This window comes from Pelodiscus sinensis, chromosome 1 (assembly GCF_052426305.1).
Source record: "Pelodiscus sinensis isolate ZL-2025 chromosome 1, ASM5242630v1, whole genome shotgun sequence".
NCBI lineage: Eukaryota > Metazoa > Chordata > Testudines > Trionychidae > Pelodiscus > Pelodiscus sinensis.
Genome location: NC_143052.1, coordinates 332,386,268 through 332,406,605, shown reverse-complemented (window position 1 = coordinate 332,406,605; position 20,338 = coordinate 332,386,268). Strand labels below are relative to the sequence as shown.

At 44.4% G+C, this 20,338-nt stretch overlaps 1 protein-coding gene across 1 annotated transcript in view; it reads right to left on the bottom strand.

Annotated features, from left to right (window-relative positions):
• The window catches only part of CTSC (cathepsin C), a 38,186-nt gene that overhangs the window by 10,177 nt on the left and 7,671 nt on the right, over positions 1–20,338 (bottom strand). The window contains exon 3 of the mRNA XM_006118371.5: positions 1,375–1,541. Within this exon, the coding sequence (XP_006118433.2) occupies positions 1,375–1,541 (167 nt within the window). The remainder of the gene's footprint in view (positions 1–1,374; positions 1,542–20,338) is intronic.

Here is a 20,338-nt window from a genome sequence, read left to right as displayed (position 1 = left end):
CACAGGCTATGTCTAAACTGTCTATCTCCTGTATCCCGGAAAAGCTATGCCACATCCAAGGAAAGCATCCACTTTTTTGAAAGATTCTGAAAAAGCGGATGCGTTCTTTTGCCATCTCTGTATTCCTTATAGTATGAGGAAGAAGGGATGTTCCGAAAGAGGAGGTTTTTCCGAAATTTGGCCCCGTGTAGATACACAAATTTGCTTATCTTTTTCCAATATAATTCTGCAGTCTAGACATAGCCTCAGTTAGGAGAAGGCTCTTGTAAGCCAGCTGCAAGGGAGGCTCTGTGCTACATATAGGAAGGCTCTATGATACTCACTACAACTACATTGCTCAGGGGTATGAAAATACACTCAGAGTGATGTAGTTATATCAATCTAACCCCTGGTGTAGACAGTGCTGCTGTTGATATAGCTACCATTTGTCAGATTGGTAAATTAACTATGCCCATGGGAAAGCTCTCTCCAGTTGGCTTGGATTATCCACATTAAAGCACCATAGCAGCGCTGGTGCAGTGTTTTTTAAGAGTACACTTGGCTCATGAAGTGGGGAAAAAAGAAATACGAAGCCAGTCATTCCTCCCCTTTTATTTTACGTAGTCCCATGAGACCATTTGCCTGAAAGGTATTATGGATTTCAGATTCAGACTCTTCCTCTATTGCCTGGATTTTCAGAGAGCAGGGATGACCATTTACTAAATTTATTCTTTCAAACTCCCAAATCCAATGCTTTAGATCTTCAGGCTAAATCCTTCTATTTTGCTAGGACTGGGTTGATGCTCCATTATGGTTCAAAGTTTGACTATATCCCGGCAGCCAACTGGACAAGCAAACCAGGTTATTTAGACAGAGGTTCCCCAACTTTTTCAAGTTGTGGATCACATCTCAATATAAAGCTTGATCAAGGCCATAACATCCAGTGTTCACAGTAAAGCCTTAAATTGAAAAGCAAGGATATTCACCATTTAGCCTCTAGCAGGTGGAAATGAATGGCTAGCATTGGACAACACTTAACTTAGACTAATTGTAGACATCCTTATTGCTACAGATTCAACACTTTTCATACAGATCTTTTTTAAACAGATGAAATGTAGCTTTCCATTTTGACTGTGATTATATCTGAAAGTAAAGACGGCATGCTATATCTGAAGAAAATGAAAAACCTATCCACAGAACTGCCCCATCACCACTACTTGCTTCCCCCAAGGCCTAAGGAATTTAGTTCACTTGGGCCACAAACTTGCTGTGAAACTATATCTTGTATCTTGCCCTGGAGCCAGTGCACACGTTTTAATCTGGAATTTAAAGCACAAGTGCTGCTGTCACTGTATTTCAAAATAAAAAGTCATCCTCCATTCACTCTGTACTCACTTTCCACTTGGTTTCTGGAGAGGGAATTGATTCACACGAATGCTGGAGGGAGAAGGAGAAATTTTCTGTCCAATGAAACATGCCCAATTATGGCCCAGCACGTCATGCACCCATCCTGGGAAGGTCTCATGGCAGTAACTGGTTACATTTTGGCCTTCCTTTTTGTACTGTAAATCAAACAAACTATGTTACACATATATACAGCCACATCACGACTCCTGCATTGAAGAAGCGATGCCTGAAACGTGCTACCAAGCCACTCTCCGCAGAACATGTACAGCTAATATCTTAACAGCTAAACACTCTCCTTCAGCACGTAATAGCGTGTCTGGAGGAGACATACACTGTAGTATCAGAGCATATGGGACAATGCATTCTGGACAGCCAACCACAGAGCTAGGAGGAAGGCCGCCCAGCCAGCCAATGGAGAGAATCCTGTCCATTCAATAAACTTATGAACTTATTATAGGAAGACAATCAGGCTCTAGCTTGGTTACTGACAAGAATGAAACACAACTGGTTGCTCTGGTTACCAACCAAGTTCAAATCTGGTACAAACTGGGTTAAAATCAGTAGGACAGAACATTAGAATCCTCTGCACTTATGACAATATGATCAGTGAAAGAACGGTGACAAACCACAATTGGTGTGACACGAGGCTGCTCTTTGCAGAGCTAAAAGAAGCATGAAAAGAGAACAGCCTTGCTACAGTCCTTCAGACAGTACCGCACCTCCCAGTTTTCCCCTAGTTTGTGAGTAGTGTCAAGCATATGTAAGGAAACAGATTCACCTTGACAGTTTAAAAAAAAATATTCCAGGTACAATGAATGTTGATTCAACGAAAGCAGCTTCAAAGAACAGGCTGATGTAGTCCTGAAATCTTTTTGCATATAAATGTTGTATTGTTTTGCTAAATGCTTATTTCCAGTGCATTAAAACTTCAGTGCTTTCCTATTGCTCATCTTATCTCTGAAAGCCAATACTCATTCAATGTTACACCCTCTGGAATTTCACCCATGAAAAGTGAGGCAAAGATTAATTTATTTAACGAGATCAATCTCTACACATTGACCTAGCACTCATGCTCTGGCCACCCATACAGCAAAGTTCTGATATCTTACTTTCTGGATTAACAGGGCTTTCTGTTTAGGACCAATTAACACTAGTGTCTAGAGAATCGTTGCCACTGTGTTGTCACCTGACTCCTGGCTCCTTGCAGTTTCTGGGCAATAGGAGCTGAGAAATTTTCCTGAAGGCAGGGCCAGCGAGCAAAGCCTCCTCCCTCCCTCTTCCCCATGATGGAGCACAGCCAAGTGGAACAGTCTGTCTCAGGTTCTGTTGGCCGGGAGCCTCCTAGGAAAGCCCCTCCCAGCCAGAGCCTGCCTGCGACACCCTAGCCCAGTGTTTCCCAAATGGTGCTCCGTGGAACCCTGGGGTTCCACGAAGTGGAACTCGGGGTTCTGTGAAAAAATTCTGCTCCCCCGCCCCCTGCAGAACCCGTAGGCAGATCCCATTGGGGCTTTCCCAGAGTGGATGGGCTTCTGAGGGTGCATGGCTTTGGCCGCTCCACCACCCACTGCGGCTGCCTCACCTCCGCGCATGGCGCGGCCTCTCCTCACCCTGCAGGACTGTCCTATCCTGGTGCCTTGCAGCCTCACGTGCAGGCGGCAGCTTTTACAGTGGCGGCTGCTGCTGCTGGAGGCGGGGAGGCGGGGCGAGGGAGGAGTGGCCAGAGCCGAGGAGCTGCTTTCGGACCTCGGTGTGTTTTTTACCTGCTGCCTGCGTGGAACCCGGCTCAGGCTCTGCTGCCCACCCCCATTTGGGGCGCACTCGAGCTTGCTGCCCCCCATGTGCTGCTGCTCTCTCTCCCCAGCGCCCCTCCCCAGCCTGCTGGGGAAGTGGCAGAGTTTGATCTGGCGGGGAAGATCAGGGTTTCTATACCCTCTCCCTCCCTCCGCCCTGCCAACAGGAAACATGGCCTGGTGCTGCAGCTGGGTTCCCCACTGCACGGGCAGGGAAGGGAGGGGAGACTAAGCTCCCCCCTCCTCCCATCCAGGAACAAGAGCATGCTGCCTGGAGGCTTTCCCTGCTACAGCAGGGTGCCAAGCCAGGTAAGCGTCCCCCCTCATGCCCTCGCATCCATATCCCCTTCACTCCCCTCCCCCACACCAAGAGCCCGCATTTCCAGCTTCTCTAACACTCTGCCACAAGTCCCCTCCCTTCTGGCCAGGCACCCTGCCCCAAGACCCCTCTTGTACCCTCCCTCCTGGTCAGACAACTCTTCCCCAAGCTTTCACCTGTACTCTTCTTCCTGGCCAGGACATTGCAGATCATCTTTGTGATTTATACACAAACATAATGAAGTATTTTCCAACCATAAATGACAACAATAACTGGATTTGAAATCCATTAAGTATAACAGGAAAGCCAGTCAGTATTTTTATGCAAGATTATGAAAACCTAATCAAAATCACTTCAGATGGCCAATTAATAAAAAAATTTAAAGGGGGCGGCTTATCTCAAGAATATTCAGCTTTATCAAGACATGCAATTCGTCAGTTATTAACCTTCACCAGCACATACTTGTGTGAAACTGGGTTTTTGAATTATGCAGAAACAAAAACAAAATACAGAAATCATCTGAATGCAGCGTCAAATATGCAAATCCAACTTTTTAGTATTAAACAAAATATAAAAAGAATTTTCCAAGAAAAGAAGAAAAACCACTGTCCACATTGAAAATTGCCAATATAATTCATATTAGTTTTTTAGCATTATTTTTTTGTACACATTAAATGTGATTTTTGTTTTTAAATATGTGCAATTAAACTAAATGTTCATCTCATAACCTTATTTAGCATGTGATCATTAGTTTCCCTTGGGCTCCTTGAAATTCTTCCGAGTTTAAAAGGTTCCGTGGACAAATAAAATGGAAACACTGCCCTAGCCCCTCTCTCTCGCCACAAATCCCTGCTCCAGACCACCACCCAAACCCTCTGCATCCCTCTCTTCCCACCTCCTCCAGGTCACAACACCCTCCCAGACCCTGCACACCCTCCTAGGCTCCTCCCCCAGGCCAGAATCCTCTCCTGTATCCATACCCTCTCCTGGACCCTGCTCCCCAAACCCCTGCCCCAGATCATAACCCCCCCTTCTCTCAAACTCCATCTCAGACCACCCCCGCACTCCAGTCCTCTATCTCAAACTCCCTTCTACACTGCACCCGCGTCCAATGCACAGAATGCAACCCTCGACCACTTACCAAAATCTTGGCATGGCCCTCCCATTAAAAGTTATTGTCCACCCCTGACCTAAACCATGCATTCATAAAAAGAGGAGAAAAGGTTGTTTGCCAGGGTGCTGAAGGGAAGTGGGAACAAGGGAACACGTGGTAAAATAATAAAGTCTACCCCATTCTAAGAGAAGTTCTGAGAGTTTTAATCCTCCAATGGTTTTCCAATGTTGGCTGTTCACTCCTGTTACCAATTTAAGAGTTGCAGTAGTATTGCTTCTACATTCAGAAGACAAGCATGTCTTCTCCTCACAGGAGCAGGCTGTGAGCACCACAACACAGTGTTATTCGCTTACAGGATTGGCCTTAGGGGTAGGTGACTGGTGCTACCACCCAGCGCGCTGCTGTCAAGAGGCTCGGGCTCTCCTTTGCTGCCCAGCACCCTCCATGCATAGCGCTATAGTGCCAGCTCTGTGCTATCCAAACCTACCACCACTCTGGCAGTCAGTGCTGCTTGTGCAGGGCCGGCTGCCTGCCTGGGTCAAAGGCAGCACTTCTTCTTGCCACCCGCACCCCCTTCCAGCTCTGGGACTGTTGATTAGGGGTGGAGAGCAGAGAGGCACAAACTGGCCTTTTATGCAAGACACTACTCTAGGAGTCTCCAGTCTTGGTTTTTGCCCCCTCCCCAGTCCTGCCACCTGCAGGTTTTGCTTCAAGTAGCCCAGGCAGCTATTTCAGCTGGCTTTGAGGCTGTGCACCCCCCACTCATCACTGCTTGTGACAGTCATCTTTGGGAGTGAGGGGGCTCAGTGCCACACTCCGTGCTGGGAACTCACTGCCAGCTTGGGGCTGGCTGGCAGCTGGGAGATGTCGTCCCCTTCGCCTCTCTTGGGAGTGGGAATTCCCATCTTTGAGTCAGGGACCTGGGGAGAAGCACACGTGCTGTTTCCAGGTGTGATCCTCCCCACACAAACACTGCAGTGTGCTCCCCCTGCTGGGTTGCCTAACGGGAGCAGCATCCCCTCTGCTGTGCCTGGTGAACAGTGCAGACTGGGGGAGGAGGGGAATGGGTTGAGATGTGCCACGGCATGCTTCCCTTCAGTTGGGGGAGGGGCATGGCTGAGGATGTGCCCCTCCCTTTCCTTCTCTTCTCCTCCAAAGCTACTCTGAGGGATCCCCACTTATCGGGATGCTTACTGGTAATAAGGTGGCCTGGCTGGATGGGAGCAGCCCCCAGGCCCCGCCTTCCCTGTTTAAGCAGTTAACTGATAAACATAAAGATTAACCAGTTAACTGGTTAACCTCAGTACTATTAGCCAGTAAACACAAGGAGGGTTCCTGGTAACCAGTGGCATGGGGATGGTTTGGTTTAGAGCAGCAGTTCCAAATTGTAGGTCAGGACCCCAAAATAGGTTGCAATGCCATTTTATTGGGGTTCCCAGGACTGGCTTAGACTTGCTAGGGCTCAGGGCCAAAGCCCGAGCCCCACCCAAAACTTCAGGGTTTCAGCCCATGGCATGAGTGTTCAGATTGCAGGCTTGCCCCTGCCCTCTCCTGGGGTCATGTCGTAATTTTTGTTGTCAGGTAGGGGTCACGGATCAATGACATTTAAGAACCCCTGATTTAAAGAAAATGTGTGTGTGGGGGGGGGGGAGGGCAGAAGCAGGTACTGCTGTTTACTGGGGTTTTCCTGGGAAATCTGCTAGTGGGAGGAGGCTGCAGTGAGTTCCCAGGGCAGAGGAGTAGAAAAGCAACAGCGGGGTAGGCTTTAGGGGTGTGCACTGTGCTTGGGGGGAGCGGGAAGCACCCTAGGTCAGGAGGCAAGGAGCTTGGAGCATGAGGCCACAAAAGGGAGCTCAGGTAAATGGAGGAGAAGAGGAAGCAAGAAATGGGGGGAAGCAGAGGGCAACAGTGGGGATAGGGGTACCACAATGCAGGTTCACCCAGGGCCCATTTTCCCTGGGGCTGGCCCTGTTGGCTTGCTGTATTCATCCTACCTCACTATGCAAACAGACAATGCCCAAGGGGAAAAAATGCACTCTGCTGAACATCCTGGGAAGTAAGAGGGAGCAGTCAAAAGATTTGTTCTGCAGTCTAGAAATTCTCTAGAGATTCTCCACAATAGTGTTGAAAAAGCCAGATGTTCTGTATCACACACAGAAACTTATTAACTTTACAATGATATACACTCACTGTGCATGCACTGTACTTGCCTCTCTGTAATAGTCTGAATAGTGCTGTTCATGAAAAGTATTGACTTTGAATCTTAACTGTCCATATACCACCTGTTTGCCACTCTTGTAATGAGCCAGACAGACTCACAGGATTCGTCTTGCGTTCAAAATAAGATGGTGGCAACACTGTACTTTAACAGTCATATTAAACAGCTGAAGTGAATGTATATCCTTCAGTTCTGAGACAGACTACACTGTTCAGGTTCTGAACTGAATGCGTTTAGAATAAGCCTGCTGGAAGGTATATTCTGCGATACAAGTGCAGCACTAGTGTACAATCTGTAGTTTTTGCTTAAATTCATGAAATTTCAGTGTTCGAATGTACAGAAAACATTATGAAGCAAGGAAAGAAGACAAAGTGCCTAAGGCTGCTCATCAGAAAGACATTTTCCTACTGTGTACCAGATATAGGATATTAGTTATACTCCAAGGTGTTCTAAACATCTGAATAAAATGTCAATGATTTTCATTTCTAAAAACTGAGTTTTACATTTGCCTAAAAACAATGAAACCACTAAACAGATCCAGAAAGAAACTAGTCAGTTCCAGAAGATGGATCTGCAGCAAAGAGAATAAAACTGACCTTGTGACCTCTTATGTTTCCTCATGATTTACCAGAAGAAGACAGGGAGACAGTTTCAGACTATTAAAATGCATGTCTTGTTGGGTCTACTGTTCCATCCCATGAATAAATAGTGAGTAGGGTTGCTTGAGACTTGTCTTCACTAGGAAAGTGGGTGTGTTTTTAATACTTGTTAACTAATGTGTTTAAAAATGTAGTGTAGACAAGGAAAGGTAGCGGGGCAAAGTAAACCCTATAAATCTCTTACCTACCTAGGCTATGTCTATTCTACACTATGACAAAGGGTAGGCTTTTAGTACGTTCGATAACATGAGATCTTTGTGTAGACAAGGCATACTATAGTTTTAATACTTTCTGGGTTTTACTTTTGCCATCTAACATGTATTCAGACCACAGCTTGCCTTGTCTACATTAGGATTTCTGTTAGCCAATGCATAAACCCACATTTATCATAAAGTGTAAACACAGTCTAAGAACCGAAGAGATTTTTAATCAGATTAGTTAACTGTTTAATCAATTAGTTAACCGTTGTAGCCTCCAATGTGCAATTAACTTTTTGGAGACAAGAAGCTTCTGTTAAAGAGTTCACATCTCTGCCCCTTTAATTAAGGCAAAATATACACAAACAACCAATCTAATAGAACATGGGAAAATAAGTTTACAGTCCTCATATCTGAGATACAAAACAACAACAAAATGTCATTTAAGAAATCCCTTTCAGGCATATTTTATATACAATACAGGAGTCCAAAAGACAACAATATTAAAATCCTTAGGTCATCTTTAAGGTACAAAGTATCCTTGCCCACAAATTGCATGAGTAAATAGTGCGGCATTTTACTGAGTCTACGCTACACAGTTTTTAGCGACAGGTCTGTGTCGGCACAGTTGTGTCACTAAAAGCTGGGCAGAGTAAACACTGTCCCCACTGACGAAAGACGTCAGGAGTCACTGAGCTGTGTTTGTTTGAATGGCATTTGCTTTGAAAGCATAAGAGCACTCTTGCTGACAAAACACTGTTTATAGTATAGCACTTGCAGAGAAAACTGCTGTCAATTAATACCACAGATACACAAATGGATTGCCAACTTCTTCATGTTTATTTTTAAGACATCTTTCTCCAACAGAAAAAACTACATCCCCAAGAATGTATGTAATGCTCTCCTTTATTGCTCAGCTCTAGGTTTCTTCAAAGCAGCTGCTACTAAAGATCAGAGAGTGAATTAAGGTGAGAAGAGAATACAGAGAACTGTCCACTAGAGGGCATCACATCAAAAAAGATAATGCACCATTAAAACTCCATGAGATCTTGCCACTTACTTTGATTTAAAAAACACAAATTCAGATTTTAAAGCCAAAAAGGCTCCATCTGAACATCTAGTCTGCCTTACTGCATATACAGATAGAATTTTATCCAGTAGTTCCGACTGTGGAGAAAATGTTCTTTCCCCCTAACTAGACAAACAACTAGTGGCTAAACTATAGCCTCTTTTTAAAAGGCATCCAGTCTTCATTTGAAGACACTTTACTCCTCTCATGGCACTCTGATTCAGTGGTTAATTATCCTCACTGTTAAGAACTTGAAAAACTTATTTTTTCATTTGAATTCTTCTAGCATCATAGATTTTAAGGCTAGAAAGAATCAATAAGGAACCAATTGACATCCTGTATAATGCAGGCCACAGAGATTCACTAAGGGTGTATCTATACAGCACCCTAAACTCAAAATAAAATACGCAAGTTGCACTATGCAAATTGCATATCTTCTTTTGAATCGATTTCAAAATAGCTTATTTTGAAATTTGGCATGTCTACACAGCACCAAACTTCAAAATAACGTGCCATTTAAAGGTATCCCTTATTCCTCCTGCAATGAGATTTACTGGAATGGCAAAATAGCGTGACCATTATTTCGAAAAATATTTCAAAACAACAGGTGGCCTGTGTAGACACAGGGTAGCTATTTCAGGATACCTCCAGTATCTTGAAATAGCCATGCAGTGTAGATGTACCCTAAGCAATTCCTGCACTGAGCCCCTAACTTCAGGTTGAGTTAGAACACATCTTGATTTAAAGACTTCAAACCATTAGGGATGTAAGAGACTAGCCGACTAGTGATGCAGCCAGTCGCATTTCCCCTGTTTGCTGCTTCTATCAGAGAGAGGGAGCAAGGTGGGAATAGGAACCGGTGCTGGGGGGAGCCGGTTTAAAAGCTGGTTCCCCCCAGAACCATCTCCACGAGGGCCAGGGGAGTTAGAGGCACAGTGGAAACAATGCGTGCGGGGACTGAAGCAGTCTCCGCTTGCACCACTTCTGCTGAGATTTTGCTTTTCAAATGTAGAAGAGCCCCATTGGACAGGGGGCTCCCTGCGGGCTTCCACTTTTGAACTGTACCAAGAGCCTGGGAGGGCTCTCACTACAGTTTAAAGGCGGAGGCGCCCTTATAGACTAATCGAATAGTCGATGGAAATCCCATTGACTATTTGATTAGTTAATTAATCTAAATTTAACATCTCTACTAACCATTGGATATGGTTATAATTTTGCAAGATTAAATTACTTCTTTAATGTCACATTTGCTTTTGTGTAGGTATAATTACAGTTGTTGCACCGAGCTTCTTATATTTCCCATTATGAAGCATGTTTTTTAGTTACACAGTTCTTCTCTGAAACCTTTTCAAAGTGTACATACCAGAAGTGAACACAGCATGTATTGCAGCAGTGAGCATACCAATCCCTAAAGAGATATAATACTGTCTTTCTGCTCCTGATTTAAATGTCCAAGAATCATGTTAGCTCGTTAGCCTCAATCACATGAACACTTAAAAGTTTCAGGAACCCAGTTCAGAGCCCATCATGGAATAATTATGTTGAGTCTAATGTCTGTAACAAAGCCTAATGTCTTACATCTCCCCCCCATTTGTGCCTTTTCTCCTGTGAAATGTATAGTGAGTTGCCCAGGATTTTTATGGAGAAAGACCTATGTCATAATTGCAACAGGACTCCAGGGTATGCTGTTGGCAATACACACCTACATGTTGACAGAATGAGATGTTACTCAGAGAAATATACCACTGCATCCTGCTGCCTGATATTACAGGCAGTCCCCGGATTACGTACAAGATAGGGACTGTAGGTTTGTTCTTAAGTTGAATTTGTATGTAAGTCGAAACTGGTACATATTGTAGGGGAAACTCTAGCCAAACATTTCTCCAGAGCTCAGTTTTATTCTCCCACACCTCACTTCCCTCAGTCCTTTATTCTCAAGCTGAGGTGTCTGCTGAGAAAAGCCGCTCCGCGTCTCCCTGGTCTGCTGGGGGAGGGCGCTAGCTTCGCGTCTCCCTGGTCTGCTAGGGGGAAGCAGCTAGTGCGGGGTTGCCTCACCCCGTTTGTAAGTAGGGATCCAATGTAAGTCGGATCCATGTAACCTGGGGACTGCCTGTACATTACACTATCTATACAAATGTAAGCCGCTAGACAAGAAATGTATTTTTTGCACTGGCATCAGGGGATAGTTTGAACAAACCGGACAGCTATTCTGCAATAAGGGGTGGCTTACTCCTGAATACATTTTCATTTCATACATTAAGGTTAAGCAAACAGCAGGTGCATGTTATTAAATCACACTAAGAATTCAAACCATGATAAACTATTAATTTCAATTGACTAACAAAAATTAAAAATGGATCCACAAATCTAATGGTCCAAACCAAGGAATAAAATGCATTAAAACTTCAAGCCTTCCAAGAACATACCTTATTTCTTTGACAGATCCTGAAGTCTAGGCCAACAATCAGCTGTTACTTGCTGCAGATACTCAGCATGCACTATATGTTGGTGATGTCTTACACCACTGACACCTGCTTAATCTTTCTAGTGGTTCCAGCAAGATCCTGTTTTGTTAGGGTCAGGTGAGGCCAGTTTGCAGCCACTTAGCAACATTTTGTGCTCCAGAAATCTAATCTCTAGTTTAAATAAATTAAAGGTTACTGTGACTTTTTAAACAAATTGGACTTATGACATTTTTTAAAAACACCTTTGATACATAAAGATGGCCTGAACTACACCCATTTAAATGAAAAATTAATAAATATCAGGAATTTCAAACTTTAGTCTTCCCTGGTTTTGCTGGAGGACTTGGAGTGAGAGGGTAAGCTCAGAGAATGTATATCAGCTCAAACCTTAATTAAGGAACAGAGATGCTGACTCTTTAGCAAAGACTTCCTGCCTCCAAAATATATGTTACTCACTGAGGCTAAATAGGCTTTACCGAAAATTAACATAAAAATTTAAGCATGGACTAAATTCTTCCCTTCTTACTCAACTTTCACACTAAGTTTTTGTGATGTCACTGTTTTACGAATTCTTCGGTCATCCTGTGCGAGGCTCTAAATATCTGAATTTATGTGAGAGACAAGCACTGCAAATTCACTTTTGTAAAAACCAGTCTGGTGTTAGGAAGTAAGGGCACAAACTCATTTTTTCCCTTTATAACTCACCTTTAAGAACCTTCAGGGGGTAGCCAAGTTAGTCTGTACAGGATAAACTTAAAAAACAACAAAAGGTCTGATAGATGAAGGCTGCAAATACCAACTTTTTAAATGCAAGCCAAATGTCCTTGATACTGAGGGTTATCTGAATTGTACAAATTGACAATTCTAAGAAATGGGAACTGCTCACATGGTGTTGACTAAAATTCTAATTTAAATATCAACTGTGATATTTCACTGTTGATCAACAGTGAGATCACAACAGATCACAGCTGAGAAAAGGGATATGCCATCATGATCTGTGAATGTCATTTATTTTGGCATCATAAGAGCTGAAGCTTGGGAGAACAACACTTGTTTTATCCCCCCAGATCTCACCCTACTCTTGTGCTATTGCAAAGTTTGAAATTGTTTATACACTTTAGAAGAGAGCCTATATTACAGAAGCCAATTCCAATGAGGTTTGTGGTAGGACATATTGCACACTGGATTTCAACATGTAGCAGATAGCAATCTTATGTCGGCCTAGATTTCAGGTCCTGTAGAAGAAACAAGGTACATTCTTAAGAAGTTTCATTACCCTCTTAGTAGTGGGTACCTAGAAAATTCATTACAAGCTCAATTTTAAGGAGTTTAATCTTATTAATCACCTTTAGAAGGGACAGCATATCTACCTGCCTCATCTTTACAGTGGTTGCAGGTCAGGATTAATGCCTATTATGTGACAGGCGTGAAAGCCCAAAGGCTTGTCTTCATGTCACATGTACCACTGTGGTGCTTTAATAAAGATGCTATTATGTTGACGGAAGAGCTTCTCCCACTGATGTAGTTCATCCATCTCCCTGAGCAGTGGGAGATATGTCAACAGGAAAAGCTATCCTGTCAACACATGGGACTAAAATCAGGATGACTTGCTCATGGGATGTGGATTTTTCACATCTCTGAGCAAATGAGTTAAACTGATTTAAGTCTGTTGTGTATATATGGCTCAAGTTAAATGCTCCACCTTCTTCAGGACATCAATAGGTTGCTATATATCTAGTGCAATACAAATGCACTGCATGTCTTAAGAGACCACTGCTACAAGAGCTTCCCCCTTTTTATAATCACAATAAACATTTAGCATAAGAGCTATGACTTGGGGACAAATGGAAACTCTTCCAAAATACAGCAGGTCTCTGCATTTCTAACTGATCCAAGGCTAAGGAGGATAGGGAAGGAGGAGAGTAAGATTCTAAAGCCAGTCCTACACAAAAAGCTATAGACAAACAAGTCATCCTTTGCAAGGTAATATTTACACAAACTACTGAAAGCTACAAAAATATGTAGATAAGCTCACCCAATCCATTCCTTTGGTGTGGCAACTCATTTTCCCACAGTGCTCAGGCGAAAGAACAAATGACTTGTAAAATCAGTGAGATCCTAAGAAAATTTTATAGTGGGTGACTGGTAAGTAGGTTGCAAGAACAAAGAAAAACTTCATATATATAAGAAAAAAATCAACAACAGACAAGTGTTAAAGTCAGACATTTCATAAATATCTCAAGGCATAATACCCTGTCATAACCATTGTATGCAAGCCCATAACACTCTTACTTCCAAATTATAAAAATATTAAGCCCATTTTACAGAAGAGCACAAACTGCAGTTAGTAGCCATTTGCTCTGTGTACACTAAGAGGAACATATCATTCTGAATCATAACCTGGGTATCTAGTTCAGTATCCTGTCTCTGACAGTGGCCAGATGCTACAGAGGAAGGTTTAAGACCTCTGCAGTAGGTAGATGTATGATATTTGTTCCAGTCCAGCTTACCTGAGAATATGGCCAAAATTCATCTGCAGTGCAGAACAAGCCTCAATACTGAAACCAATCCTAAACTCAATTCCCAAATTCAATCTTGTACTTCTATGCAAAGAACAGTAAAAATAAACCCATTGTCTTTGCTGCCAAGCTTTATGCCAACTAACAAAGAGATGGCCATGGACATGACACAACTTAGTGTCCTAGAACTCAGAGGAAGAATGATCTTCTAATGTTAGAGAATAATTTCTCCCCAGCCAATGAGCTATGAGGTTCCAAAGATAGGCTGAATTGCATTTTGTTAATGCCTACCAAGCATTCACTTTTAGCGACTACAATAGAAAAAGCTTTCAAATAACAGAGACATATTTAGAAATAAGTTTTTGCCATGAAAACTGGCTCCTTGCTCAGAGATTGCTAGGCTGCTAATATTTACCCTAGCTCTTTGAAATAATCCCAGCAAGACTAACACTGCTTTAGTTACCACCCTGCATTCTAAACAGGGGAGGCTAAAAGCTGATATGCAAAAAGAAAAAAAAAAGGGGGATCCTTTGTTCCCCTTCTTGCTTCTTTATGCTGACTAATGTTTTGTCTGTTTTTCATTAGAAATTGAGTTTTTGTTTACCCTGTTTTGCCTGTAGAATTTTGTACTGCTGGACATCATTCTCTAATTACTACTGATATTAAGCAACTAAAGCAAGACAACAGAGGAAGTGATTTTTTTTCTTTCACCCTGTTTAAAAAATAATTTACTCATATGATAGCCATCTCTTGGACAACACACCAGAATTGATCTGAGGATCTCCAGAACTAAAAGCATGACCTGTTGTACTTTGAGCCAAAGAATCAAGTCTATGCATTTGGTATGCCTGTTGTCACGTTACTGGATTTTAAAGTGAGCAGACAGATCACTGTTGCACCCACTGGTAGCATTTGCCCCAAATTCTGTACAAAGTGGGCCACATGAAGTGTCAAATGAAAGCTTATGCTCTGCTGATTCTATGTATGCTACTCATGTACTTGTATGATTTTTGCATGTGGAGTTATGAATATGGGACCTATTCTCATACTGTAAATGTTCTGTTTGGGAGGGAGCAATGGGCCTGGACTGCCTATTGTGAGGACAGATTGTTCAGTGAATAGCTGGGACAACTAGCACTGCTCCATGGACAATGGCTTTCGGGAGTGGCCAATACACACCTGAGGAATGCGTCTGGAAGCCTGCAGACTGGCCAATGCCTTCTGCCTACTTGCATGTGAAACACTTGATCATGTGACCAGCTTCAGTTTGGGAGACACCGGGAATATAAAAATCTCATGAGGCCGTCTCCATCTTGTCTTCACTCTTGCTACTGATTTCAGATGCATCCTTGCTAGGGACAGAGAGCCGGGAAGGATTGCTGATCCATCCTAATACAGGATGTGCACCAGAGACTTCTAAACTAGCAGTTTGTAACATCTCTGCTAAGAGCCTGCATCTTACTCTCAACTTTTTCTTTCTTTTATGAATAAACCTTTAGATTTTAGATTCTAAAGGATTGGCCCAGAATGCTCTTGTGGGTAAGATCTAAAGTGTAAATTGGCCTGGGACTGGCTGGTTCTTTGGGACAGGGAGGATCTGTTCGGAGTTGGTGAGATCAGGTTTTATAACCTCTCACCTGTGTGTAAGGTCCGGGTGACTGTAGCAGAGGGAGAGCTGGGTATCTGAGGGGTTTTGTTCGTGAGGCTTCCTGCTGACCAGTTTGGCAGCTGAAGTGCTCTGTGTGACTGGTTTGTGGCCTATTTGGGAAAGGTCTCCAGTCGAGGGCTGTAAGTAGCCCTGGTTTTAAGCAATTCACCCTGAGCTGACACCCTCAGCGGTGCCCAGACTCGACCCAGCCTGACCCATCACAGCTGTAACAATTTATCTTGTCTGAATCAGTACTGGGTGGAGGCACTGTTGCTGGAACTACAGATGTGTGCATGTGGGTGGTGCTGCTGCAGCCCGCTGGCATGAAGTGGTTTCCATTATATACAGGGTTTAATTTCGTTTAGAGGCTCTCAACACCCCTACTATGCAAAGTAGTACCACTGCGGGGGAAGGGGAACAGCAACACTGACTCCTTTCAATGAAAGTTCTTGCTGAACACTTAAAACTCATTCCCTGTTCAATCAAGGGCTGAATCCACATCTCTAGATCCCTCCCATACAGACAAAGAAGACAAGACTTGACATGCCTAGTCTTTCCAGGGTAAAACAAAAAATAATCAAACCAGTCTCAACTTTTAGGCCTGCGTTAAACATCATAAAATTAAATATGGCACAACCCTCATTTGTGCTCTATTTTATTTTCAAAAAACTTAAAAAAACCTTATTTTCAGTTATGTCTAAACACATCTAAGGGTCAATATAAAAATAATATTTTGCATTTCCACTTGGGATGTACTGAACATTTCAGAATAGGTAAGTAGCACGCCTGGCACTATGAAGTTAGAAGTCGTATAGTCCTTTTCCTAATGATTTTATAGCAGAAGATAAATGGACCAGAACAACAGCTAGGCTACCATACCTCCATTAACATTACGGGAACTACACCAGATTTAAAATCTGATTCAAACAGCTCTGGAGCTGAAATAGACTAAAGCTAGGAATCACTGATCTGAAAATCTGCAGGAGACAGAGACATGCCTTACCTCTAAAGCATGCCACAAGATTATGTCCCTCAGCATCTTAACTTTTCCTCTTGCAACAGTGAAAAAGAACACTACCTTTTTATTCACCCACTGCAGAAACAGCAAAATGTTGTCTAACCCTTAGAAAAAAGTTGCATCAAAAACTGTGACCACTAAGGCCATTTATACAAGAGATTTTACAGTGGCACAACTGTGCTGCTTGAGGTTAAAATGTGATTATCTGGCTAATTGAATAGTCAATACAATTTGTATCAACTGAGCAGTCCTGGCTCATGCCAGCTCCAGAGTCACCTGTGCTGCTGCTCTGCATTTTAAATGTAGTAAGAGCTGCTGGGCTCTTACCAGATTTAAAATGCAAAGGCGCAGTGATCGGCGCAATCTGGAGCTGCTCGGTCCCGGCTTGCAATGAGTCCAGTAGCCGCTGTCCACCACGAACTGGGGCTGGTGCCAGACCAGCCCCTGTTCACAGAGGCCAGGGCTGGCCGCGAGCAGGGGCAGCAGCCCTTGTCCGTGGCAAGCCCTGGCTGTCACAAACAGTGGCTGTTGCTGCCAAGCAATCCCTGTTGCTGCTAAGCAATCCTACTGCCTGAGCAGTCCCTATCCATGGACAACCCTCACTGCTGCAACAGCCCCAATCCTTGGGGGTTCCCATCTTCCTGCTGGGACCCCTGCAGACAGGGGCTGCTTCATAGCAGCATCCACTATCCCCCACTCCCTCTGATAAAGGCAGCGGTGGGGGGCCAGGTGGCACTCCAGAGACGGTGCTGGGGGGAGCTGGCTTTTAAGCTGGCAAACCCCAGCACCAGCTCCCCACTTGCTGCCTCTTTCTGAGAGGCAACAAGGGGGGGGTGCGACTAAATGAGTCAATGATCCAATAAGCATTTGCTTATGAGACAGTCAACTAGCTGACTAGTCACTTACATCACTAGCAGCTGTAAGGATTCCCACATAGCCACTTTATGTGAATAAGAAATAGCTCTCCTGTTGGCATAATTAAAGTAGGGATATGAATGGATAACTGTTACCCAAGAGCAGCCCCCCTGCTCACAGCCCGCAGAGGACAGAGTGCTGCTGGAGGGGAGGGAGAGAGAGGTGGAGAGCTGGGGTCCAAGAGGGACCGGGAGCCGGTAGAATCATAGAACACTAGAACTGGAAGGGACCTTGAGAAATCATCGAGTCCACTCCCCTGCCTTCCTGGCAGGACTCAGTACTGTCTAGACCAGTGGTCTCCAACCTTTTTACACCCAAGGTTGCTTTTTAAATGTCAGAACAAGCCAAGATCTACGGCCCCATCCTTCCCCCAAGACCCCACCCCTTCCTTGAAGCCCCACCCTCTCTGTTCTTCTCTCCATCATTTGCTATCCCCAGCCCTTTTACACTGCCACTTTTTTCGATTCTTCTGTAGGAAGAGGTTTTTCCAACATTTGGCCTGTCTAGACTGGACCAAATGTTAGAAAAACCCCTTCTTTCGGAAGCCTCCTTATTCCCCATAGGACAAGGAATACAGGAGTTACCGAAAGAGCATGTTTGTTCTTCCTCTTCTTTTAGAGGAAGAGCAAACGCGTCCCTGGACATGGAAGAGTTTTTCCGGGAAACCTCTGGAATCCCGGAAAAACTCCTGCAGTCTAGCCGTACCCTCAATGGGTTGAGACAGGATGTGTGGGCTCTGGGGTCGGAATGAGGGATTTGGGTAAGAGGTGCAAGCTCTGGGAGGGAATTTGGATGCAGGAGGAGGTGGAGAAAGGGATGCTGGCTCAGTGAGGGGGCTCTAGGATGCGAAGTGTTGGGGTCAGATGGAGGGTTGGGGTACTGAGCAAGCCGCAGGCTTGTGGCTGTGAGGGTGCAGGAGTTTGGGTTGGGGTATATGAGGGGCTCAGGGCAGGGAGGTTGGGAATAAGATGGGCACAGGACACAAATTTGCCGTATGTGCACGGTGCAGTGTTGTGGCAGAAGACTGAGGATGTGGGGATGCAGGAGTTTGGGGGTGAGAGGCTCAGGAAAGGGGGTTCTAGTGTATGATAGGGTCAGATCTAAGGGGGTGGATGCAGAAGTGTTATGATGATGTGGTCAGGTGGGGACTTGTTAGCCAAGCTTCATTTTAAAATAAAATATTGTCAAACACAAAAAGTTTTAGTTTATTTATGAGAAGGGCAGGGAACCTGTTCTGAGCCAGGGGTCACTGACTCACAGAAGTCAGTTGGGGCCACACAAGTGAGATGCAAAAAAATAACTCCTCCAAACCTCACCCGCCTCAAGCCTCACTAATGTGGCCCCAACTGTGCTGGTGGGAGCAGGGGACATGGTACTAGGGAAGGGTGCTAGTGGGTGCTGGGGCAGGGGACAGGATGCCAGTGGGGGCACATGCCTCCTCCCTGGACTCCTACCCCCTCCCTGGACTCCTACCCCCTCCCTGCACACACAGAAGGAAGCCCCGGCACGCGCTGCCTCAGGAACTCCAACCCTCTCCCACCCCCCTACCCCCCGAATAGGGAAGCCCCGGAATGCATGCCTCCTCCTGGGACTCTTCCCCCCTGCAGGAGGGAAACCCCGGCACACGCCTCCTCCTGGGATTCCTCCTCCCCGTGCAGCAAGTCCCCGGCACACCACAGACCTGGGTTGTGGTACCGCGCTGGCTGTTTGGGGGAGGGGGAGCAGCCAGTGTACTTCCTGAAACCCCAGAAGTGGCGCACAGCTGCAGGACTTCCTTCTACCCCACCAGAAGCCAGCACTACCTCCATTGTTGCTGGAAGTAGGTAGTGGGGCTTCTTGGCGGTGGGGAGAAATGGGGCAGGGCCCCCAACGCCTCGCAATTGACTGGTCGACCCCTCCCGATCGACAAGTCGATCACGATTGACGGGTTGGTGACCATGGGTCTAGACCATCCCAATAGATGTCTATCTAAACTGATGTTAAATATCTCCAGAGATAGAGATTCCACAACCTCCCTAGGCAACTTATTCCAGCAACTTATTCCAGTGTTTAACTAATGCTTCAGTTTTTACAAAAGAAAGGTTCCCATTGACGGCAATGAGAATTTTGCTTATTTTAGGACGTCAAGTACTGACCTGTAAGCTAAATGAATGCGAAATTTGGTTCTACACAGTGGGCTTCAATCTTCTAAACAGTTACATGTGAGAAGTCCAACTGAGTTCAGTGTCAGTTACAGACTTGACAGAGTTCTAAGCTCTCTCAGTTCAACTATTCACATACTTGTTTTGAATGAATAGGACTATATGTCTTTGCAGGGTTTCATGATCAGAAAAAAAAACTCTTTTCCTTAGAATGTTTTGACATAATGTAGAATTATTCATTACAATTCAATGTATTTTTTCTGCTTATGACTGCTATTTTAAACGTATTTAATAGATTTCACCAGTCAGCTCCCAAGAGTGCTAGATTAGAAAGGTTCGACCTGAACTATAAATGTGTAAGGCCCTTACAATGAAAGGAAACTGATCAGGTTGATTTACTAGCTATAGTATTTATTTGATTTAGTGATTTAATAACTTATGTAATATTTATTTAGTTTCTTATTGGGATTTATATATCCCATCCTCTCTTTCAGATTAAGTGAAATTCTGGCTCCATTTATGTCAATGCTTTTGTTGTTGACTTTCATCAGGCTATGATTTTACCCTATGGATCTATGGATACAATCCTGCCTCTTCTAAAGCGAGGAGAGGTATTGCCATAGACTTCATCCCAGCATGGGTTAGAAGCAGCATGCCTGGAGCAGTCCCTGCCCATGGCATGGGGGCTGCTCCAGCCTGGCAGTAGTGGGCAGGCGGATCGCTCCACCCTACCCACCCGTTAAATCAGTTAACCAGTTTAATTAGTTACCCAGCTAAACATTAAGTTTAACAGGATTTTACATTCCTAAATTAAACCTCCCAACAGTTGGCAGTAGCGAGTTCTCTTGCCAACATAGCACTGTTCACAGCAGCACTTCTG